The sequence below is a fragment of the Mugil cephalus genome, chromosome 11 (genome assembly GCF_022458985.1).
Source record: "Mugil cephalus isolate CIBA_MC_2020 chromosome 11, CIBA_Mcephalus_1.1, whole genome shotgun sequence".
NCBI classification, from domain to species: Eukaryota; Metazoa; Chordata; class Actinopteri; order Mugiliformes; family Mugilidae; genus Mugil; species Mugil cephalus.
Window position 1 is genome coordinate 22,311,608 of NC_061780.1, and position 25,799 is coordinate 22,337,406.

The following is a 25,799-nucleotide window of genomic DNA, read 5'->3' on the forward strand; positions in this document are numbered from 1 at the left end:
GAATGTTTGTAGCAACCAGGTAGCAACGAGAGAGTTTAACGAAGGAAACGAAAGAAATATAAATGTGTAGCGGAAAGATTATGCCCTCGGGAATTAAGTGTTTTACTTGTATATATGTTATATATATGTAAAAAAAATAAAAATAAACTTGATGATGAGTGGTGCAGTGACTGAACATTATAGATTTGGATGCAAATTTGTCAATAAGGTAGATAAAGTAGTGTGTAATTGGACGTTTTCGCAGCTCATCTGAGCAGCTTCTTCCGTTCTTCAGAACTTTATATTTTTGGTTAAAATAGAAGAAGAAATTATTTGATTCTGACTCATCTCACTCATTTTTTTATTTTTATTTTTTTAATTATTATTATTTCTTTTTTTGAGCTTCGTGGCTCCCCGTACCCTGTATAAATTCGGGTACGCGCGATACGAGCGAAACATTGCATGAACGAGCCTCACTCTGAATGCGCGTCCGAGGAGGGGGCGGGGCCTTTTATAAAGATTCTGACCGGAAGTCCTCGTTTTTTTATTTAATTAAATTTCACTCACTTGTATTTGTTTTTATAAAATCATTATATACTCCTTAAAATTGACACCACGCATTTTTTAAGACTTTACTCTTGCTATAATAAATATATTTGTTATGATCTGTCATAGGCGGAAGGTCAAAGGTTACAAACAAAATGGCGGAACACAGTGTTGCCGCGGTTATAATGCTTTGAACCTCCGGACAGTGAAGATATATCTGGATGTTTTGGTGCACGACGAGTGGAGGAGTTATTCGGTGGACCTGTTATAGTCTTCTACCACTCATGGCCGACTTATATTTAGGAATACATCCGCTGGGTTTGCAACGAACACACTCGTACTAGCGGGGATACCGCAGACAGAGCTATCAGTTAAACGGCGGGCACTGTGCTGATTTCTCTGTTCGACTCCAGTCCTATTTAAACTTTTGGATACAAAGCTTTCGTGTCGGTGTGAATTAGAAGGATCCTTTATGACATTCGTATGAAGTGGTTGACGCTTACGCTAACAAAGCATCCCAGCACTGTGGTGGAAGAGGAAGCATAGGAAGCAAGTCATGGCATTTTGAAACTTCAGCCCGGACCCAACACAAGCATCCAGCATGAACAGGAAGAAGGATAAAGGATTTGAGAGCCCGCGTCCATTTAAATTATAAGTATTTTAGTGCAATTCATTTGACTAAATGCAGTAAATAGTGGTAATAACTGTGTTATGGTACTTCAAATTTGGTAGAGCTTGCATCTTTGCTTACTAAACGGGAGGCGGTGCAGTAATAATAATGTTGTCCTGTCGCTGTTTTTACGACCCACCAGGTGGTGTGCATCAACAACATCAACTTCCAGAGGAAATCTGTCATTGTGAGTACATCAGCTACAATAATACAACAACATGGTGTATCCAAAAGCATGAAAGCAAGTCAGATAGACTGGTACAGTTTCATAAGGATGTTTCATTCAAGTAGTTTCTCCAGGGACTTGTGGGGAGCTGGGGTTTAAAAGGGAGCATCTGTGGGTGTTATCTGTCAGAAACTCAGACGACAAGTTCAATTCAGTTTTATTTATATAACAATACCAATTGTCTCAAGGCGCATTAAACGTGTCTGTTTAAAACACCTTGAGACTGGAGCCTCCGACAGCAAGTTCTCAGAGTACCATTCATCGGAAAAAGAGGTCAAACAGTCCAGTCACGGTCCAGCACTAGTCTTGCAAGTTTGTGATGGGTAACACCCACAGATGTTCCTACTACTCGCCACCAGTCCTTTAGAACTGAAAAAGCTACTCGGATGAAACATCTTTGGCAAACTGTACAAGTCCAACTACAGTTTTTGGAAGTATTTGTAAAACAAGGCAAAGCAGATCGGTGTGTCAGTCTAAAGTCAAGTTACTGTGTTACAGACTTATATTCAACAAAGAATAGAATAGAATCGAATAAAATAGAATAGAATCAAATGCTCTTTATTGTCGTTATACATTATATAACAACATTAGAGAGCTTCTCCTTTTCAGTGCAAAAACACAAGTGTTTACAAAATAGTGCAGAAAGATATTATTTACAAGAGAAGTTTAAAATATAAAATACTGAGAAATATTGAAAATATGCAACATTATAAATATATATTGTTATAGCAGCAGTGGTAAAATGTAAAACGTGTATTGCACAAGGTTAGAAACAGATTAACCCAAATAGTCTATTTTTACACTCCTATATTGACAGATTTAGGATTGTTGTACAGCGTGGGGTGAATGAACCCTATTATGCTTCTAGTTTGTGTTTCTAATCCTCACAGTGAAATTAACTACAGCTGCTGGCGATGACTCCGGTTCATTTTTGCCTCTTCCTCTCTTCCTTCTGCGTCCCATAGGGCTTCGTCGAGCTCACCATTTTTCCCACAGTGGTCAACCTGAACAGGATCAAGCTCAACAGTAAACAGTGCCGCATCTACAGGGTCCGAGTTAATGAACTTGAAGCCCCGTTCATTTACAATGATCCCACTCTGGAGGTGTGCCACCATGAGTCCAAGCAGTAAGTGCACCAGTGCTCTGTGTTTGTTTTAATTTTGTATTTCATAGAAAAACTTATGTGTCATGGGGTAGATAATAGTCAACGACAAAGACATTTGAAAGCACCATAATAGCTGCAAGTCTAGTGGAACTGAGTTTGAAAACAATAAAAAGCCTCTGTTCAAAATTTATGCTTTTGTTTTATCTGTGAGTATAAATTTAAAATAAAATTATGGATATTTTCAACCGGTAATCTAGTATTTTTTGAATATGGAATATTTTTTCTAATTGTATTTAAAATAGCTGAATTCAATTAATACTAGGATTTAACTGGAAATGCATTTGGTTGTGTTAGTGAGGCCTGGGGAAAGTATAAGGTAATGTCTTAGTAAACTGATACTTCTGTCTCTATATAATCTTCCTCTGGGTCGGATATATTATTATCAACACAATTGTTTGTCTTCTTTAAGAGGAACCGTATGGCAGCGACCAGATACTTTTATCTAAAAGTCTAATGTGTGTCTACACAGGAGGAACCTCAACTATTTCTCAAGTGCCTACACAGCAGCCGTGAGCGCTGTGGACCCCGACGCAGGACATGGGGAGCTGGTCATCAAAGTTCCCTCTGAACTCTGGAAACAAGGAGATGGTAAGATGAAATGTATAAGCCACACATAGTTATTTTGTTTCATTTATTTTGCACAAAAAAAAAAAAAAATATGAAAGTGTGTTTTATTAACACAGTCCCCTTCACCAGATTGTTTAAAATGTTCTAAAATCAAAAGTCGTCCTCTGATAATCTGAGGGTATGTGATTGAGAAACCAAGTTTTCTTAAAACAAATGAAAAGTTTCTGCTCTTAGATTGTTATAGAGCTGCAACAATAAGATCATGACTGACGTGTCTTTATGTTTTGTGGGGTTTTTTTTGTTTTTTTTTTTTAGATTTGAAGGTGCTCAAGGTGTACATAGAGTTTTCTCTGGACCAGCCTAAAGGGGGCCTCCACTTTGTTGTTCCCGATGTGGAAGGCAGCATGGCGGAGAGAGGAGCCCACGTCTTCTCCTTTGGATACCAGAACTCCACAAGGTCTAGAAACAAGGACTAATCCTGCTTTATGAGTAAAAAACACAACATCACATTCAGCTCCACAGTTTAAATAAACAAAACTATTTCTTGTAATCTCCCTCTTGTAATTAAAGGGAAAAATACATATTTCTACCATCCTCAAACCATTGTCTGCTCACTGTTCACTTAATTCTAATCATGTCCTTCTCCAGGTTCTGGTTCCCCTGTGTGGACTCCTACTCAGAGCTGTGCACGTGGAAGCTGGAGTTCACCGTGGATGCGTCCATGGTGGCGGTGTCCTGTGGGGATCTGGTGGAAACCATCTACACCCACGACATGAGGAAGAAGACGTTCCACTACATCCTACCCATCCCCACCGCGGCCCCCAACATCTCCCTGGCCGTGGGGCCCTTTGAAATCCTCGTCGACCCCTACATGCATGAGGTGGGTTTTGCTTTATAACGTAATTGGAATTAAAACTAAATTTATTTGAGAGGAAAGAATGGAAAGACACATTAGTTGAGAACACTTCCCCTATTCTTTTCTACGCTGCAGTCTAGACATCAGTGTTGATTTGCAGTGATTTCTTTACATCCCAGTGTGTTAGTGTGTTTTATCTTTAATAGGGCAAAGACGATAAGGGCCACAAGTATAAACACTGGCGTACACAAACGTTTTTCCACCCATTATTTGTATTTTTCAAAAGAATAATGATGAGATTATACGTTTTATCCAAACTTCTTTAAGCTGCTTTTTGCTGTATTTCATTTATTTATTTTTGTATTTTTTACCAATGACCACTAGATGTCCCTAAACACAAGGTGGCACGTCTGAGTTCAGGTTTGCTTCGCTACAAAGTGTAACAGTATATGGTACACTGATCAGGCATAACATTATGACCACTGACAGGAGAAGTGAATAACATTGACCGTCTTCTGACCGTTCAATGTTCTGCTGGGAAACTTTTGGACTTGGTATTTTTGTGGGTCTAACTTAGACGTGTACCCCTTGGCACATACACAAAATCTCCTTAGGAACAACTTACAACAGCCCCCGACTAACAACATCCTGTTGCCGGACACCACAGAACACTCTCAGAAGGCCCAGCACAATATTAGGAAGATGTCCTAATGTTATTCATGTTATAAACATGTGCCGTAAATAAATGGTTCATCGTACTCTCCGCTCTCAGGTGACTCACTTCTGCCTGCCCCAGCTGCTCCCTCTGCTCAAACACTCCATGTCCTACCTGCATGAGATTTTTGAGTTCTACGAGGAGATCCTGACCTGCCGATATCCCTACGCCTGTTTCAAGACCGTCTTTGTGGATGAGGCCTACGTTCAAGTGTCCTCCTACGCATCTATGAGCATCTTCAGGTAAACCGTGCGTTCCATTCAGGAGCGACCGAGGCTCGTCGCAGTCACACCGTGTTCTTTCTCATCGTGATTTCTCCCGTTCCATCTGAAACTTTCAGCACCAACCTGCTGCACAGCGCCATGATCATAGACCAGACTCCACACACTCGCCGCTGCCTGGCTCAGGCCTTGGCTCAGCAGTTCTTTGGCTGTTTCATCTCCAGGATGTCATGGTGAGACTTTGAACTCGTTCTCATCCCAGTTTGTACAAGAAAAAGCAGTGTTTTCACTCAGATGTGATGACATTATTTTAACTGTCCTCCAAAGCATTCAGAGACATGCCACCATTAGCCTCTCAGGCCATATTGTCATGCAATGGAAAGGAACTGTCATTATTGTTTGGAATCATACTCACTTGACACACAAACCACTTTTTAAGAGCTCTCGCGTTCTGATCTTTGGTCCTCGGCCGTTTTCATGAGCTGCTGATGAGAGATTTACAACAGCTATTTTCTCAAGCACCGGGAGTTAGAAGTCGGGCCAGCCCTGGCCTGACTGACTGTATATTCACTAACATGATGGATCGCCGTGCTCTCTGCTCAGCAGCTTTCTGAGTGTGGTCGGTGTCCGTGAGAGCGATTCAGATTCGGTTTGCTTGTGTTAAGAGAGCGATCAGTGCGACTTTTTACGCCCCGCTGTAAGCGAGCGATGTGGATGAAATATGCCTCCCTCCTTTCATCCCTCATTCACCTCCTTTCTCCTCGCTGACCTTTAAACACATGTCAGATGTGAGGCCTCGGTTTGCTTATGTTGTTGAGCTGGCTGGTGTTGTGTAAGAAAAAGCCTCAGGAAAACCAGGTCTCTTTGATTTTTTTTTTTTTTTTTTTTTTTTGTGGCTGCCTGCTAACAATTAATATGAGTGGGGGTTAACGGGGGCTTGTAATTGAAAACAGGCCAAGCTCAGTAGCCTCTTAGACATATAAACGATTAGAAAGTAAAGTAAGTAAATTTTATATATATATATTTAAAAAACTCTATATAATCTATATATATATCCAGAAGATAATATTTTCTGCTTCTTATAGTTCCTGTTGTATATGATGCTTTGTTTAAAAGAGCCCAAATCTTGAACTCCTTTTACAGCTGTGAGTCTGAGATCATGATATAAAAGGAAATTCAAAGCTTAGGACATAATATGATCCACAGAGGTTCAGATCTTTTAAGGAAAACACTATTACCGCCTATACACAGATGAAATCATCTTTCCTACGTGAGCCAGACTGGATTCAGCTCAGTGTCGAGCGGTGAAACCACCAAGGTTGAATGAGCGTATTGTGTCTCTGCTTTTACAAGCCATTTAAACCCAAGCTGATAAATTTATGAGAGCAGCGTGCGCTGGGCCAAGTTCCATCCAAGGAGTACCCCAAGGGTGAAATTACTATAATGAAGCAACTCAAGTGTGGCCTTAAATGATTTAAAAGGGTTGTTCACAATAAAAGAACTACAAGCAGTGTGGGCTGAAAAAAAAAAAAAAGGACAAACTAAAAGGGACAACCACACGTATCCCACACCTCAGTCAGCATGTACCAAGAATGAGCTGAGCTACGTGTTTTTAGACTGTTTTAGACACTAGTGGCCAGTCACAAATCATATTTGCTGTCATTATACTGTAATTCATTCTGGATTATTGCTAAATAGGCTGTAAACATATAAGACACTGATGTTTGTAGTCTCACGGTACAAAGAGCCAATGTGTTGCTTCTGGTTAAGGGCTGATGAGTGGGTGTTGAAGGGAATCTCGGGCTACATCTACGGCCTCTATCTGAAGAAGACCTTCGGGGTCAACGAGTACCGGCACTGGATCAAGGAGGTGACCCTGTTAATTTCAAACTTTACAAAGTTTCTTTAAGAAAACTGGTTACAAATTAAGTTATTTTAATGTTTTCCAAAGTTTTTAATATATTTAATTCACAGGAGCTGGACAAGATTGTGGAGTACGAACTGAAAATGGGAGGAGTTCTGTTGCATCCCACCTTCAGCGGAGGCAAAGAGAAGGACAAGTAATGCACTAAAGTTTATTCATTAAGTCACCGTGGATTGATCGTAGCCGTTTGAAGTAATTTATGTGACATGCTAACCGAGCGTTATCTCTTCAGTCCCACTCCCCACCTGCACTTCTCCATCAAACACCCCCACACTCTGTCCTGGGAGTACTACAAGATGTTCCAGTGTAAGGCCCACCTGGTGATGAGGCTCATCGAGAACAGGATCAGCATGGAGTTCATGTTGCAGGTCAGACAGAATATTCTTGAGGTGGATGCCACTGCTTTTTTCTTTTTTTGTTGTTTGGTTTAAACTCATTTTTCATTGTTGTCGTTCGCGTCCTTTCTTTAGGTGTTCAACAAACTCCTGAGCTTGGCCAGTACAGCATCCTCTCAGAAGTACCAGAGTCACATGTGGAGCCAGATGCTTTTGTCCACTCACGCCTTCCTCAAATCCATCTCCAACGTCTCCGGCAAGGACATAGGTCCACTCATCAAACAATGGGTGTATCCTTTACACACAGTGGATCCCTGTTTACAGATACTGATTCTTAGCATTTTATGGCACATTAATACATTAGCTTAGCTTTCAACATGAAGCACTTTGCATGTTTATAATAACTTAGCACATAAAGCTTTAAAATAAATGGAATCGTCAAACTGAATTTATAATAATTCATACAAACTAACAAAAATATATATAATTGCAGTGTTGGTTAAAGTAACAGAAGACTCTCTGACCACTGTGTGTGTTTGTTGTGTGTGTGTGTGTGTGTTTTTAAGCCTTAACGTTACATATCCAGAGACCAGAGCAGTGTGGTGAAATTCTTTGGCAGCTTCGCCTTCAACAGGAAGAGAAACGTGTTGGAGCTGGAGATCCGTCAGGATTACATGTCATCCGGGACTCAGAAATACGTGGTGAGCCATCGGATTCTACGGGCAGCACATCGATCAGGCGTAACATTACGACCACTGACAGGGGAATAACATGAAATGACGTCGACCATTTTGGGACAATACAGTGTTCTGCTGGGAAACTTTTGCACCTGGCATTCATTCAGGTGGATGTTACTATAGCAACCACCTGAACCAGACCCCTAGTAATGAAACAGACACACACATAACAACAGTTTAGGAACGACTCAAAAAAGAAAAAAAAAATAACATGAAAAACTGTGACAAACAGAAAGACAAAGTCATCACTGTGTGTGTAAAAGAGGCTTAATAACCATTTACGCTTTCCAGTCCCTTCTGTTAAATAATTCTGACTCTTTTCCTGTAGGGTCCCATCAAGGTGACGGTACAAGAGCTGGACGGGTCCTTCAACCACACGCTGCAGATAGAGGAGAACAGCCTCAAACATGACATCCCCTGCCACTCAAAGAGCAGACGGTACGGCATGATGCACCGCTCTTCACCATCTTTGTGGTTTCTCTCTTTAGTAAAACAGAAATGTTTTGAACTCTGCCGGCTTCTTTTTTTCAGAAACAAGAAAAAGAAGATTCCTCTGATGAATGGAGAGGAAGTCGACATGGATTTATCAGCGATGGAGTAAGACCACACGCTCATGTCGCTGTCTGCCACCTAAATATTAAATAGCATCATATATAGAAGTGTCCACTCGTGTCATCAACATGTCGTTTGCCTTTTTCTTCCTCTGCAGTGCTGACTCTCCGCTCCTCTGGATTCGAATCGACCCAGACATGTCCATTCTGAGGAAGGTGGAGTTTGAGCAGGCTGACTTCATGTGGCAGTATCAGCTGCGTTATGAGAGGGATGTAGTTGCACAGGTGGGCTAATGGGCTAATGAGTGCAGGCCTTTTTTTTTTTTAAACTGAAGCAAAGTTATTCTCGTTTGCATTAATTCCGGTGTTTTACATATATTATAACTATATCTAATCTCTGGGTTAGGAGGAAGCTATCTCTGCGCTGGAAAAATTCCCAACTCCCGCCTCCAGACTGGCTCTCACTGACATCCTGGAGCAGGAACAGTGTTTCTACAAAGTCCGCATGCAGGCCTGCTTCTGCTTGTCTAAAGTACGTGCCACTGTGTTTGTGTGTAGTTCAGTGCAGCTAGAACAGTCATTTTTATGCCCCTGCATAACTAGACGCCGTAACCTACGCACATAGTCGATGCCGGTGAGAGTCAATTCAATAACGATCACTGAAACTAGAGATATCAGGATGATATTTGCACTTTTTACTGGTATCAGCATCGGTCGATATGCAGGTGCTTTTGCCAATATACATATATTTTTATTCCGGCATCCACAGGCAGCCCTGTGCTGCTGGAGACCAAGCAACAACCTCCCGGTCTGAGTGATGAAGCCCATATGAAAGTGCAATAAGCTGCAGTTCATCGAGTGGCCACTTGAGGCTCCAAAGGGCAGCAAACCCCCATAGACACCCATGTTAAAAAGCCCAACTTTACAGCATTATTAAACATGTTTACAGCTTGGTACAAAACATGATTTCGGTCTTAATAGTTTATTTCACTATTCATGACAACTGTACAGGGGGTGAATTATTTTCCCACTCGTTCATTTATTTTTTATGAAGGTTTAAAATTGTACATAATTAAGGGCGTTCCTGCTGTGAGTGACCGGTGGTAGCCTGAGTTAACGTCTCAAATCTCCGACACGACCCCCATTTCTATAATTGGAGTATCCGAGTGTGGGGCCACTTTGGGCTTTATTTTCAAGGTTCAGGGTGACGTCACAATGCGTTTGTCCATAATATATACAGTCAATGCTGGAGATGCTACAGACCCGTGCAGCCCATACATTGCCCTTCCCCCACACACAACAGAGTGTGTGTTAAAATGCTTGTGCTCTACCTCTTCTTACCTGTTTATTTTGTTTTATTTAACATTATTTTTTATGCATAAGAGTGTTCTTGTAACATTTGTCATCATTGTGTCACTTTTATCATGTAAATGGAGTGAGAAAACGCAGTATCGACTCCAAATGTCAGCTCAGAACAATCGGCAGCAGGTAAAAAAAAAAAAAAAAAAAATCGGTATCAGCCCTATTAACTCCATATCAGTTGATTTCTAAGTCCAAAGTCGAGACATGCAAAATTTCCAAACGTCCTCAGTTAACCTTTCCTCGTTGTGTTCCATCTTTATTGATCCAAACCAATCAATTTAAAATTTGCGGAGATGAAGAACCAGCCAGAAATATTAATGCAGAAACACGCTACTACAAAGCAGACCAATCGCAGGTCTTGCAGTCTGCGTTGGGTACATTTCTGGGGCACTGCACATCAGGCTACGCCGGTAGGGACGTCAAATTGGCACAGAAGCCTAAACCGCCTATTAGTGACCCACGGTCAACTTTTTTCATGATATGCAACACATCTTCATATCTTTAGGACAAGCGACAATGTTTATTGAGAATATTTACTGGACTGTTCTATTCTGCTCTATTAGAGTAGTTTAAATGATTACAGGTAGTGAGGATGGAACAGACCGTTAAAGGTAATCACATCTTAAAATGTTCCCTCCCGGTCGGTTAAGGGCTCGCACCGGCCAGCTTCTCCTGCTGCCCCTCAAAATAAATATCCAACATTTCATCACGCTCTGTTGTTTCAGTCTCGGAATGTGAACTCCTCTCAGCTCCTTTCGCTTGGATGTGAGTCCACCGACGCTGAACCGTGAACAAAATGTCACATGGCACCTCTCACTAAATGAACCTCATTTCCAGTAAACCTTCCTAAAAAACCTGGACCCGCATTCATAAAAACCTGCCGTTTGCTGTTTGCTCGTGTTTCGACTAATCAAACGGTCCTTGGTGATACTGTTGATGTGGTTCTTCCTGCCGAGTTTGTTTTTAACCGTTTGTTGTCGGTATGGAATAATTAACTCCAAGTGGCAAACGGGGACCGGAGGGAAGCAGATGAAAGGAGATTGTTAAACAGGAGAGAAATAAGTGCCTGAGGGTTGTTTCGTGAATGAAGTGTTGGGGGGTCTGAATGAATGATCCGCGGAGTGGCAGAAACACAAGAACAAAGAGCTTCGCTTTATAGCTTCACAGCACGACTTGAGTTTGCTGGTTTCTTTTTATCGTTAACTTGTGATTGTGCCATTTTCACCAATGCTTAGGTTATATTGTAGGAGAACAACATATATATTCCTAGCCAGCGAGGCCACCCACAGGTTTAACCCTTTCTGCTCATTTGACTGATAAATCCTTGCGTTGTGGCTGCAGGAAATTCTCCATTCTCTGCGTTTGGTCCTTTTTTTTGCAGCTTTCACCCCACTGGATTTCCGCCCCTCAGGTTTCCACCTGAACCAATATTTTTACAACATGATAAACTGAGCGGAGGCTGAAATGGCAGCACTTCACTTTCATTAGGTCGCTGCGTTTGGCCGCAGAACCCCCAACAGACTCCATCATAACGCCCCCCCCCCCCCCCCCCCCGGTACACACCGCTCCACACTACACCTCACTACACACAGGAAGATTGACATACAAGCTCAAACACACACTCGCCGACACGCACATGAACACAGAGTGAAGTACGGCAGGCTTTAATCCTCTGATGGACTTGGCTGCGTTGCGATTGGTTAGGATGGATTTTCAGTTGTGTGTTATTGGTAGAAAATGTGAGAAGGAAGAAGGAGCAGCCTTGGGGCGCGTAGAAAAAAAAAAAGACAAATGCATGAATGTGTTAAAACACTGACACTGAAAACACATGTGTTCTTGAATGCTTTCATGCACGCATACAAAAACAATCCGGTGTGCATGCGCCCCCTTTATTTATCTAACCAAATGACAACATCCTGTGTCAGTGACCCCTAGCCCTATATTACCACATTAACATAAATTCCCCCCCAATATCCTGTTGGAGCTCAAAGACCGCTGGAGCCGCGGGTCTTCATACCTGTGGAAACCGCATGTGCTGCTCATGTGTACATTCGCTGTTTACTTTGTAGCTCAGTTCTCACCACAAAAAGTGTAACGGAACAGAAAGAGCATTGTTATGCAAGTTAGAACATTCCCGTATGTGCCGTTCGGTGCGTATTCATTTTTCACTCCCCGAGCTTTAAAATAATCTCCAATGTTTGATATTTGCCACCTTTGTTATTTCACTGCGTTGACAGCGGATGGAGGACCGAGCAGAACCGACACGTTGAGTGTAAAACTGGGTTTCCTCTGTTCTCGTGTGACCCTCGCAGATAGCCAACGCCATGGTGAGCACGTGGCAGGGTCCGCCGGCCATGAAGTCCCTGTTCACCAGGATGTTCTGCTGCAAGAGCTGCCCCAACATCGTCAAGACCAACAACTTCATCAACTTCCAGAGCTACTTCCTGCAGAAGGTACATCGAACAGACAGAATAACTCTTGAGAGGATTATACAGACGTTTCTTCACCATTTGGTTAAATAAAATAAACTAAAAAAACACTATCAGATTGCTTTCAGCTAATTCCCAAACACACCTGCTAGTTTTTTAACTTTAATCTGACAAAGACAAGGTCACATTAACCCGGTTAAGCCTCTGTTTACTGTTAACCAATCAGTTTTAATGTTAATTCAGATTTTATTGGTAACGCTGGATGATGTTTTAAACTGTAAAAATGACTGAAATTACATTAAGTTGCTGCTATTACTAATTTGTCCACAATTTGCGCAATGTTTCAGTCAGAGTTGTGAAACTGCAGCAATACGCTGAAATTGCACTTATTTTTTTCATTTTTTTTATTTTATTTTGGTTTTCCCTTTATATTTCACCTTAAAAACTTACTTTCTTGCCCTTTTCAGTATCATTCTTTTCAGCTCAACCTCACATGTGTCATTTTAAAATTATTTTTTTCATTTTGAGAAACTGACCTAAAAGACTAAAACCATCAAATCCTAGTAGGAAAAATGTAGATTTACATGTTTAATGAACATTTTTTTATAACTTAGAATGCAAATCTAGAGTGTAAATTTCAAAAGTTTATGTACAATTTTTTTTTACAACAATTTCCATTAAAATGCAGGAAATGACTGAATATTGCATCACTCCCACAGCTTTACCCGCTTCTTTAGCATATTTAGAAAGATAAGTGTACAAATTTGATTCCAGTTATATACGTTGTCCACTTGTCTTTTTCTAATCCTGATTTACTTTTTTTTTTTCCCCTCATGTCAGACGATGCCGGTTGCCATGGCGTTACTCAGAGATGTGCAGAACCTCTGTCCCAAAGATGTCCTCAACTTTATCCTGGACCTCATCAAGTATAACGACAACAGGAAAAATAAAGTATGAATCCTTTAAATCAATCATGACTGAGCCTAAAACCCATGCAAACACTCACAGTATTTTTATGTTACTCAACGGTATTGAGTACAGGGTTAGAAAATCTTTTTGTTATTCAAATATTTTTTCCTAAAAAGGTGAGATGAAGTTTATTGAATGTAAATAAAAACACAACAAAATGGCAAGTCTTTTAATCCTTGTGTTTATTACAAAAGACCATAACACAATTGTTGAAACTGAATTGAATAAAATATTCTAAATTCTGAATTTCCTCTAATCAGCATCAACAGACAAGAATTTCACTTTCTACTGTTTTTCCTCCTCTTGCCCGTCTACTACTAGTTTTCAGATAACTACTACCGAGCAGAACTGATCGAAGCACTGACCAACTCGCTGACTCCAGCCATCAGCATCAACAACGAGGTCAGGACGGTGGACAATTTAAACTCTGACGTCCGTCTCATCTTGGAGGAGATCACGCGATTCCTCAACATGGAGAAACTACTACCGAGCTTCAGAAACACCATCACCGTCAGGTAGAGCCTGGATTTTTATCTAATATGAACATGTTCACCACTAATTCTGCACAAACACTGATCATGTTCCTCCTTTTATTCTCCTCCTCCCATTCTTTAGCTGCCTGAGAGCGATTCGTCAGCTTCAGAAGAACGGTCATATTCCCAGTGACCCGTTGCTCTTTAAGTCTTATGCCGAGTACGGACACTTCGTGGATGTTCGCGTCGCTGCGCTGGAGGCTCTGGTGGACTACACTAGAGGTGTGACTTTTAACAAATGGATGGATGCAAGCAATTTATCGTTCTTGTTGTGAGAATCAGTGATCCAACTCAGATTCTTCCATATTCAGATTCCTGGTCATCTCAGTAATTTGCTGCGTTTCTATTACCCCCCAGAAATGCACCAAACCTAAATAGTGCAATAAAAAAATGGAAAAGAAAACTCTTAAAAATATATTCTTAAAACATATTTCCGCTCTCATCAGGTGGGTTTTCAGACGTATGAATATTAAAGTTCATCATAAAAGTGCAATGGAAACACTTTTTTCGATTTTCCTGGTCACCAGAGATGACACAGGGGGTCATGTGACCAGTTCATTTAAACTAATAAGTGAAGTTTCACAAAGAGAATTCAAGAGAATTACGAGAAATCGTGAGACGAGACTTGCACGCTGCCTGTTTAAGGGTTAATACTCATTTGCAAAACGCCTTTCAGTGGAAACACGTTCAAAGCGCAATTGTACTTTATCGAAATCTCAAAAAATATCACTTTTATTTTTACAAAAAATGGAAATGCAGCTATTATTGTTATTAAAATACTCTGGTTAGACTTAAAAATGTTGGGTGTGATCCCCCACGTCTGGTCCAGCCTGAAGATAAACATTTATACCAGTTGAACACTAAAACTAGAGCTGGGCTCGACTTGACTCGACTTCGCAGATGCACGTTCACGCTTGCACATTAAAGCATGGTGACGGTTGCCATGGCAGTCACGTTGCTAGCTTAACTTAGCAACGTGACACTTCCACCAAGAAATAAGTTGAAAAGTGACGGCTGAGCTGAAGAAAATGAAATGACCTCCCTCGTATTTACATCACTTAATTTATTTGCAATAATAAGTTCTGTCCTCATATATATCCATTCATTTTATATAAGTCTTTAAATGTATTTTATTCCCAAGCTACTCTTAGAACCAGCTTTATGGTCCAGCGAGTGTAACTGACTCCTGGACACAAGTCAATACATCTTAAACAAACCGAGATTCAATAAGTTCAACCATATCTGGGCAATTAATGAGGCAATATAAGAAAATCTGGCATCCATGGAGTTTGCAAATGAAAATGATGTACATTTTATACGAATGTTTCATATACGTTCACAATTTCTCACTGGAGGCATATTAACTGACGTAGCTTGTTATTGGATCATGAAAGACGGTTGTTAGTGGTCATAGTACGTGTGTTTTACCTTTAATAGTCCAGATCTTTTACATAGGTGGGATTCTCTCTTTGCCCACGTGGGGCCAAATCTCAAAGGGAGGCTAATAAATAAGTGCATAGTTTAGATTTGATTTGAACCTTTTATATATTTTATTGCGTTCTCTCTTTTTCTCCAGTCGAAAGGAGTTCAGCCGAGCTGCAGTGGCTCCTCAACATGGTCCAGAATGAGCCAGCTCATTATGTCAGGTACGTCAAACTTGTAACTGGCACCAACTCAGTATGAATTAGTTTAGCACACATTAGAAAAGAAGAGCCAGTAACACTTGGATCACTGGGTTCCTGTTATCATCTGTGTTTATCGAGTGTTTTCTAAATTTGGATGAGTGAAATGATTAAAAGTCATGGGATCTGGAGGTTTTTCAAATTCTTTAAAAGCCCTAAATCCTCTTTTTCATATATTTACATTTTCCAATTGCATTGCAAAAGCCTGCAGACATGTCCTGCCCGTTCTTGGTCACGTTACTAAATTAATTATTGATATTTAAACAGATCCAAAATTAAATAAATGTCAATATCTGTTGAATTAACTTTTTATTGTATTATTGTAAACCTTATTGTTCTTACTGATTCTCCATCAGTTTATATTAAGTGTTCACTACAACACACAGTCAAAGTGTGTAATTTCATCGTTGATCTAACTCTTTGTTTGTGCGTTTGTCCAATCAGACACAAGATCCTGAGTTTACTCTGTAAGAATCCACCGTTCACTAAGACGACAGACTCGGCTCTGTGTAACGAAGCCCTGGTTGACCAGCTCTGGAAGCTTATGAACTCAGGTGAGACACGCAAAATAGAGAGAGACCGGAAAAAATGTGGATTATCAGATCAAATTAGGGACAACTGGACTCGGCAAAGATCCATATGAACTAGTTTTGATTTGGAAAAGTGGATTAGCCTCAGTTTCTCATTGTGATGAATGCAGGTAAATAAAAGATGCTTAACGCTTTACTGAGAAGTAACATTAGGTGGGCAGCACTTTCTTAAGTTGTATCAGGTAAACTGTATGTTTATACAGTATCATTTTGTGGGTACCACCTTCTCTAACCAGGCTCAGCTCAGGTCTTTTATTCCCATGTCCCGACTCCCGTGTTCTTATGTGTAAAATAACAAATATATGGTCAAAAGGCTGATTCAATGTTTAAGATGTGTATCAGGCTGGTTCGAGGAACCTGAGACTGGATGTGACCGTAGGAGGTTGTTGGAAAGTTGCACTTGAACTGTTGCATCCAAAACAAATTTCATCTCAGTTTTATTTTTGTAAAATGAGGTTTAGGACAAAATGAAAATTTGTAGTGTGAGAGTAGAGATCATTATTTAAGAACAGAAGAAGACAGTGTCACCACTTATCATCAAATAAGTAATGAAAAAGTGATGTATTTATATTTGTAATAATTATTCTTTGTGACAAAAAAACATGACAAACACATGTTTCCTTCCAACAATCAACTTTATTGCTGAGGTCGCAAACTTATAATAGCATAATATAGTATAATTAAGGATTTTTTTCTTGCTTATCTCTCTGGATGCCACTTAAAGGCTGTTAGAAATAACCGTGTCACTGTCACATTGTCTCCAAAAGCCCTTTAAAGTGTTTTTAACATTGAACTTGATTCTTGTGACTTTTTTTCCATCGCTATTAATCACTGAGTGTAATTATCAAGGCGTTTGCTCGACTCTACGGCTGCACAGCTGTGACGTCATGGATCTGAATAATGATAAATAGGTTTTGGACCGTTGCTCTTTGGCTTTTACTCCCCTTCGAACAAATTACTGCTTAGCTTTTCTTCTTCTGTCGTAGTGTAGGACCTGACCACTAATGAGCTGGTCCGACCACAGGCAGGATAAATTACACTGATGGGAGCTCGGTTAACTGCCCTCACAGCTAACACATGCAGCATGAAGACATTTTACTCGCAGACCGTCTTTGGCTTCCTGTTGAAGAAAAAAAAAATCTGGCCTGAATATGTTTAAAGGTTATCTCATGAGAAACTGTCGCTGTCTGTTCTAATTCTCCACCGCACTTAAAAGGGCTTAAGCCTCATTTTACCAGTTGTTTTCTGGTTCTCAGGAGATATTTCACATCTTATTTGTGCTGTCTCACACTTTTCACATGAACCAGTGGCTCCAGATGCTGCGACAACTATTTTAAAGTTAACTTTTTTTTTTTTAATAAGTTCCCAGCAGCACTTTTGGCTCTGTCGCTGACGCTGAAGGTCGGAGCCACCAGGGCTCCTCCTTGAGCTGACTTTGCCCACCATCCGTAACCACTCAGGAGGGGCTGTGGTCAAGGGAAGTGACCAAGGAAGCAGCAAAGACTCTTCACTGACAGAGAACGTAAATCTAATTTACTAGACCGCGCTGACTGTTGAGTGGGAGTCACAGTTGCAGACCTTATTTGCGTCTTGGCGGTAGGTGTAGAAGAGCTCACACAGCGAGGGAGTCATCAGACATTTCTGTTCATCATTAATATCGTCTGTCATCTATGGTCGTTAATCAAAAAACAAAAACGAGTTGAAGCTTTTTGTTTGAGATCCTTCGAGTGACTGGACCCACTTCTGTCGTGCTGTTAAACCGGTTTCCATTTGTTCGGGTCTGATACAGTTTGATTGTTAACACTTATCAGACTCATTTTAGTTCGGGGGCCCAGTTTGATCTCACGGCGGCCGGACCAGTATCACAACCCTGTATTAACCTATAAATAACTCCAAATGGTTCCCTTTGTTTTAGTGCAAAGAAGTTTATTATGAAACTGCTCTGTTACCAAACGTAATGAACAACTTGACAATTTCTTTATACTTCTGGATCTCATAGTTGTGTTATGTCCACAACTCTTGTTAAAACCCTGTGAACTCTCTGAATAACAGTTACTTTTAGTGGAAAAATTCCAGTTAATATCTTCAATGTAATTTTTCCTCTTTGCAAATTGATCCCGCTGCTGGTCAGGTTAGACCCTCTAATGGGCCTCTTGTGCTCTACACAAATCCCAAAGGCCTCATGAATTATGTTTATCCCAATTAAAGAGTTAGTTTGGCCTTAACTTATTATGTGGTATTTGTTTTTTTGCTATAATAGACACTCATTGACGTCTAATAGGAGGAAAAAGAACAGGCCCTCTTTGCAGTTCTTTGTGTTGTACAGACTTTTGCTGCTGGATCTTTAATATTAGTGCTTTTCTTTCACAGTTATATTCCCTTTTTTATTTTCCTACGTTAGACTTGGATGCAAAGTTTCAGTTTAATTCCAACTCCACTACCTCCACACATGTGGCACATTAATTCCCCGTGAGTCTCTGCCACTGCGACTATGTGTCTGACTTGACACAGACCTTAGCTGTGTGTTCAGCTTTTACTCTGTGGCAGAGGATGAATGTGCTGATGAGTCCTACTCTTTGGACCATTAAGGACAAATAAAGGATTCCCTTACTTTACCAAGACCAGAATCCGCACCACAAAGTCTTATAGTGATGTAAAGCTGGGTAAATGCGATGAATGCTCACATGCAAGAAGTGGTTATCAAGTTTTTGTTTGTCGTTATTTCCTTTCCATAAAACTAAACGCTCAGTGTCTTTTTACCCAAACAAATGACAAAAAAAACTGTCCTCAAGAACAAAAGCCGCTGATGTTTATGGGGAAATTCATAGTCGTCATTGACTCTTCAGCCTTGTTTATGGTCACTGATGTGACAATAAAGAAATAATAATGTGAGTATCAAACTCTTCATGGAAGACGGTTTGCGTTTCTTTTAAGTCATGAACCTAAAAGAGTCTCCTTCTCGGTGCAGGCCTCTATATACGCACAAGTTCTGCCTTGTATTGTCTCCTCAGGTTTCATTTTTTTCTTTTTCTTCCAGGGGGTCCTACGTGTCTTTCGGGCTAGCTAGCCAGGCCGTAAAGGTTCAGTGTGCCAATCCAAATACATACCACCACAAGAGCCAAAATACAAGTATATGTTCACGGTTCCAATATTTCTGCAAAACACTGGGCTCCTATTGTGGCACGTTATTTAATTTATTGACTTACAAGCGCGGAAGGTTTACAAAAATACCGACGGTCATTATTTCCAGTGAACTTGTGTTTGTTGGTCGGGCTGGTGTGGGTGGCTGCGGGACAGTGCTGCCAGTTTAAACCGTGGCCAGATTGTGGTGTTCCTAAATACTATGTTATGAAAATGCGGCGGTTGTGCTGCCCTGCGTTTCCTCGTATCCCACAGCCCTTTGTGTGTTAAACTCACACTCGCGTAGGATGAGGTTTCACCGGCTGAAGGTCAGTGCTGTACGAAACACAAACTCGGAGCGACTCTCCGCTGCTGTTAGCCATTTGTTTTAACCATCTTTTTTAAAGCCACAGTCTACCCCCCCTCCACGTTCGGCGCCTCGCTTCGAGCCTTTCAGCTTCAGCAAGATATGCAAGATTTGGTGTTTTAATTTACTCCAACTACACGGATGATTATCTTGTATCTAGTTGCACCGCTATTGTCTCTGTGGGAAATGAAATGCATGGTTGAAAAATATTAATTTCTGGATTAATGAGTGGTGGGTAAAAAAAATAAAATTATTATTTTTTCCTCGATCTGTCTCAGGTACCTCCCATGACTGGCGTCTGCGCTGCGACGCTGTGAACCTCTACTACACGCTGTTCGGTCTGACTCGGCCGTCGTGCCTCCCGCTGCCGGAGCTGGGTCTGGTGCTCAACCTGAAGGAGAAGAAGGCCGTCCTCAACCCCACGATCAAGCCCGACCTGGCTGCAGGCGCCATCATGGACACTCCCGCCAGTATAGGCATCCATGGTGTGGGCATGAGCTACACAGTTGTGAGTAGTTTTGAGTCATTCGTTTGTCGGGATAGTGAGTGGGATAGCCCGAACATTAAAACCACTGACAGGAGAAGTAAATAACTTCGACCATCTTGTGACAATTTAGTGTTCTGCTGGGAAACTTTCAGACCTGGCGTTCATTTGTGTGGATGTTACTTAGACATGTAACACCCACCATATAGCAAACCCAGCGTCCTGTTTCTCTAGTGAGTCACAAGACCTGCACAATATTAGGTGGCCAATTTAAACCTAACATCAACCTTGAGATCTTTCTGCATGAGTCTTGCATGATCTTCCTGCCAGAAAGATACTTGATATATATGCCCATGGTTTGCCACAGATGATCCACTCTGTCCAGTAAACGGACAGTGTCATAAAATGAGTCATGTTGTCCGTACATGTTGGGTTTCATGGGTTTTTATGCCAGTGGTGCTGTTAGCAGAAAGCTGCTGGGTGTAACTCATTCTCATCGCATCACCCTCAGTACGCCCACCCAGTAAACCACCCTCAGTGTAGCTGCACTGCAGCCTGACAACACAAAAAATATACGTCAAGCAGTATTGTGCTGGAAGTTAAGTTGCTACATATTTACGTACCTTTGTTTGTCTGGCAGGTGGATGAAGAGCCAGATCCTATTTCGCTGGGGGTTTGTGGGGTTGGCCAGCCCCCTCAGGGCCTGAAGAGAAAGGCTGAGACCCCCCTGGGGTCTCCTCCAGAACCAGGACAGGTGCTGCAGCAACCGGATGACGATGGAAGAGCAAGCCGCTTCAAAATCAGGGTATGGTTTCCCACAGTCTTCTGTGATCTCCTGCATTCTTGCAGTATTCTCTTTATATAAAAATGTCTGTATACAGGCTTAGAAATTATGATGTAATTATACTGTTTATTCAACAAAAACAACACTTTTGTGATAATCTTGTGCTACTTCTGTTGTAGTTCAACACGATGGAAGAGGAAGATATTGATATGGAGACTGTCCATGACAGTCAGGCCTTCATTCACCAACATCTGAATCTGTTAGAAAGACCTTCCACACCAGGTAAACTTTGAACCCTCACAGTAATAATAACAGCTTAACTTTAACTTAAAACTAACATTAAAGTCTTCACCCTAGAATTTAGTGATTGACATTCTGGGGACTCGGTGCATAAAGGGAATCCAGTTTAAACTCATGTTTAAATTTGTAAAACTTTGATTTTATTTGTTAAAGAAAACCAAGGATCTGAGTTTGTCTGTCTCTCCAACCCCTACATTTATACGTACCTAACAGGTTCAGACCAGGTCTAGATCAGAAAACATTAAAACCACTGTAGGACTAGATAAACAGGACTGTAGATTAAACAACTAAACGTAGATTATGAGCTGATTATTATCAGTTTTAAAACGTAAAGATTTGGGTTTTTTTTCCAAGAGTAAAATAAATTTTAGAACAAATCTGACAGTGGTCAGTGTTACATGTGTTGATGGTCGACAGTGAGTAGGAAGAAGGAGTCAGCGAAAAATGTGGATTTCCTCCATTTTATTTTAGGCCTGTCACAAGAAAACAAATTTTCAGTCAAAACTTTTATACATTTGCAATCATTTTCAACTCAATAAATAAATAAATAAATAAAACTCTGAAGAAGTGCCCTCCTTCTTAAAGTAAAATTAAAATTCACTACCCTCTTGTAACCTTAGCAGACATTTATTAATCTCTCCTCCATGGCACAGTATAATCATTCATTGTGAAATATCAGGGTTTCATTTATGAGAAAAATCCCCAAATTTGTCGTTTTTAGTGCTCAACACTAAAGTCAGCCATTCTCTGTTATAAAGCCTATGCATCAAATGTTTGTTATTTCATTCGTTTTTGTGCTTGTGTTATTGAGTTTAGCAGACTATTATTAGGTGTGTGTCTATATATTCAGGATGCCTGAGTGTTAAATACACAATGGACCCTTTTACCTAGATCTTAGCTGAATGCATGTTTCCAACTTGGTAACACACACTTATTCTGTTTCCCCGTTAAGGTAAAGAACCTCCGTCAGTCGAACAGTCCCTGCTCTCCATGCCCGCCACGCCCGTGCCGTCCTTCGTCAAGGAGACCACCTCCTCGTCCTCTAAGCACGGGGCCGACCACGGCCACCACCACCACCACCACCACCACGAGCACAAGAAGAAGAAGAAGAAGCACAAGCACAAACACAAGCACAAGCACAAACACGAGAGCAAGGACAAGGACAAGGACAGAGACAGGGACAACTCGCACGCCTACAGCAACAGCCCGGCCAGCGGCAGGTCCCTGCGCTCGCCCTCCCTGTCCGATTAAACATGTGAACGGAGGTTTGGTTTCCACCTCCATTCGTTTCCATGGTTAGTTGAGCTAAATATTCATTACTTGTTAGTATTATCAGAGTGGTTTGGACTAAATCTTCAACAGAAACGTACGTTGACTTGAATGGGTTGAACTGAGGCTGCAGTGTCAGTAAGGTAAACCCTCCAGAGACTTCCTTGTGTCCCGACAACACACACACACACACACACACACAACCAGCCTGCAGACGTTTGTGGACTCTCGCCACCTCTCCCAAATCGTGTGAGGCATGCAACCACATGCACTTCTCTCCGCAAACAGTGAAATGCAGCCGTAGCCAACCTCATACACTTTTCCCCCTGTGCGGAGCCACCGCTCTGGTGTGCCTCATCCCCACAGCTCAATCCCAACATTCAGAGAGCGGCTTCTCGGGGGGGAACGTGATGGATCGCGCCGTGGATTCTGGTGTGGACCGAGCCCTCGCTTTCTTTCACATCCTGCAAATGACATTTCCATGTTTGCCCGCAGATTAAAATTAAACCCATGGAATTTCACTGTACTGTACAATTGAAACGTAAGTAGTACTAGTGTGCTTTTTGTTCTTTTCTTTTTTTATAAACCTTTGCTTCCCAAATGTCATCGTTGATTAAAGATGCTTTTGTATCCGCAAATGTTTTAACTAGATTCAATCCAGCTCCACAATGGCCTTTGTGGCTGGATTTTCTCTGGCACTGTTTCTTGTGTTTGATGAGGTGGTTTTAAGCAACGAAGAGAACGGGAGGAATTCATTATTCACCATTCACATCAAATCAAAACCATCAGAGGGTCAGAAACGGTTTTCTCATGTGTGATCGACCTTCTGATTTCATCTATTATCTCCTGAACAGAAACCATCAAGTCTAGAGGTTACTGACATTGGTTAAACAGTTTTTTTACTTTTATTCTGGGATACAGTTGTCTTCATGTTGGGAGTTCCTGCTAATTGAGTGTTACAATTTGTCGGGAATGCTATATATATGAAATATTTTCTACATTTTTGTTGATTTTTGTTTAACAGTTGTTGAATCCATTTGTGTTTTTTTAAATAAATACTAGCATTTTCTATAATACAGATGTAAAATCTACTTTTCTACCATCTTTTAATTAAAATGGAAGACTATTTTGAGTCCCTGCGTTTCCAACTAGTTGCAAAGCTTTTCTCACTGAACCATAACACACTTAAAACTTAGTGTGTAAAGTGACACCACCAGCATAATCTCATATAGTACCGGTACAAGAACAGAGAAATGTCCCAGTAGTACATACTATACTCCACAGGAGCAGTCACAATCCCAACAGCAATGCCTACAAAAATAGCCTTTTCCATAAAAGGACATAGTCAAAGTCATTCACAGCAGACGTGGCATTCAAATAAATTAATATTAGAATTTAATTGTTGGAATTGTATTTCCCACTTGTTAAAATAAACCACCTAATTCCTAAACATTCCTATCGTCCTCAAAGGGGAAATTTGACCTATCTTGAATGTTTTTCTATGTCATTTACAATAATTTGATATAAATGTGTTTAAAGAAAAATGTGTAACAAAGAACAAGATGACACATTTTATTTTTGCGGTTTTATAAGTAGGCAAACAGACCGGTCAAACTTAATTCCTCATGCAAATGCTGACATACATTAAGAACTGGACTTGAACATATCTTATATCTGGCTGCCTATTTTATGTCTTCGTTACACTTTTAATCTTATTCAGTCATGCTGGTATAAATTATTATTTTTGATATGTTCAATCTAAATCATCTGAAGAGTTGCACGCTCTTAGACATGCTTGTAGAGCGTCAGAGGGCAAAACGTGATGATTTAATACACTTAGCAAAGGTTAATGATGGAGGAAATTATGAAAAATTTACAAAACCCACAGCATATTTCTCAGAAAAATCATCAACCCAACATCCTCCTCCTTTGTAGCCAATTATGGCTTTTTAACAAATGGGATTTTGCAACCCCTACAAGAGAAACCAAAAAAAAAAAAATCCTGGCCATCTGCTATCTACTGTTTATTTAAATTTGGGGGGAAGAAAAAAAATCACCTTTCTTCCATGTCTTCTCCTACTGCAATACTTTAAATACCTCACTAACCTGAATGTGGTTTTGGAGCTCTGAGAATGACATCCTTCTCACTGTCTGTTCTGGTTCTTGGGTGATTTTTGTCCTACTTTAGCTCAAACATTCTTTTTAAAACACCCGAAGGACAAATTTAGCCTGCAGGATTATTTCCTACTTCAGACGAAGAAGCGTTTCCATCAGAAAAGGAAACCGTTCTTCATCCCGATGATTCAATTACATGTGGCGTCCCCCAAGGTTCCAATTTGGGAGCTCCTTTGTTCTTATTATCCCTGCGTCCCCTCGACCTCCCCTCTTTGAGAAGTTAAATATTAGGGATCCCTGTATGGCAGACAACACAGTTGATTTTATGGCGAAAAACGACCTTCAACTAGATGAAAACTTTAGCACTCTCAGCTCTGATTCGCTAATGCCACGTTTTCTCCCCGGATTAATTACGTCGTCCTCCCAACACAGTCCCGTTTAAAAAGTTTGTCACCTTTTCTGTTGCTCTCCCACTCTCCTGATGACCCCACGTTAAGTCCTGCCACAGCACTGACATTTTTAAATAAATTTTCACCCCGCATTTGCTTTTGTCTCAACTCACCTTGCCGCATCTTTCTTTGCGTATCTACAGTATGTAACAGATTTTCCATTTTAGTCGTGGCTTTTGTGGATTATTACTTTTACTGGTTTTATTCTGTTCCACTCCAGTTTCATATTGTGTGTTTTCTCTTAGTCCCGTGTAACTTGTTCCCGTGTACAATTGTTAATCCATCATTCACTATCACTATAGGAGTTTTATATGTTGTTTTATATGTTTTCTTTGTGTTGTGTATATGTTTATATATTGTATATGTTGAAAATGGGAAACCATGGTTCGTGTGTCGTGTAAATCTGGTTAAGTTCTGCTCCTGGCTACTTAACGCCTGTCCCTGGACCCCATCGTATTATTTCAATGCTGGCTCAGACAAGAGCCCTCCTCCAAACCCGCACCAATAAGACTCAGGTCCGCTCCTTCCAGTCACCAACACCCCTCCCTCACCTCACGTCTCTCCTGCTCTCTTCAACGGTCCTCCTCGCCGGTGGTCCTTCGGTTTCGGAATCAGCATCAGTCAGTCACCGACCTACAGCACAGGACTACACTCATCGCGACAGAGGAACATGTTGCTGCAGAATCTGGTACGGTAAGAATCCGCGTCTACGCGTTTTAGCTGCAGCTCACATCGGTAAATGCATTCTGCGACGCTTCCATCCGTGCGTAATTACGCGTCGGACCGCGTATTTTGGTGACCTACGTTATTCATTGAGCTCTAAATGACGCTGCCTTGATGTTTTCAGCATTCCC

At 40.9% G+C, this 25,799-nt stretch overlaps 2 protein-coding genes across 6 annotated transcripts in view; both read left to right on the forward strand.

The window, feature by feature from the left end:
* Positions 1-649: 649 nt before the first annotated feature.
* Positions 650-23,529, forward strand: taf2 (TAF2 RNA polymerase II, TATA box binding protein (TBP)-associated factor). The gene is made up of 27 exons (XM_047599559.1): positions 650-1,176; positions 1,328-1,382; positions 2,387-2,547; positions 3,056-3,174; positions 3,469-3,610; positions 3,802-4,033; positions 4,782-4,966; positions 5,065-5,178; positions 6,716-6,815; positions 6,920-7,005; positions 7,102-7,237; positions 7,340-7,494; positions 7,791-7,905; positions 8,270-8,379; positions 8,473-8,538; positions 8,651-8,777; positions 8,899-9,024; positions 12,167-12,307; positions 13,124-13,234; positions 13,574-13,767; positions 13,868-14,007; positions 15,362-15,431; positions 15,912-16,021; positions 19,823-20,052; positions 20,669-20,833; positions 20,992-21,094; positions 22,065-23,529. Exons 1-27 carry the CDS (start codon positions 1,127-1,129, stop codon positions 22,361-22,363), a joined length of 3,642 nt encoding a protein of 1,213 aa, XP_047455515.1. The 5' UTR covers positions 650-1,126; the 3' UTR covers positions 22,364-23,529.
* Positions 23,530-25,502: 1,973 nt separating this feature from the next.
* enpp2 (ectonucleotide pyrophosphatase/phosphodiesterase 2) overlaps positions 25,503-25,799 on the forward strand; it is a 30,810-nt gene continuing 30,513 nt past the window's right edge. For all 5 annotated transcript variants that reach the window (XM_047597764.1, XM_047597765.1, XM_047597766.1 and 2 more), the window contains exon 1: positions 25,503-25,633. In XM_047597764.1, coding sequence (XP_047453720.1) covers positions 25,616-25,633 — 18 coding nt within the window. In that variant the 5' untranslated portion in view covers positions 25,503-25,615. The remainder of the gene's footprint in view (positions 25,634-25,799) is intronic.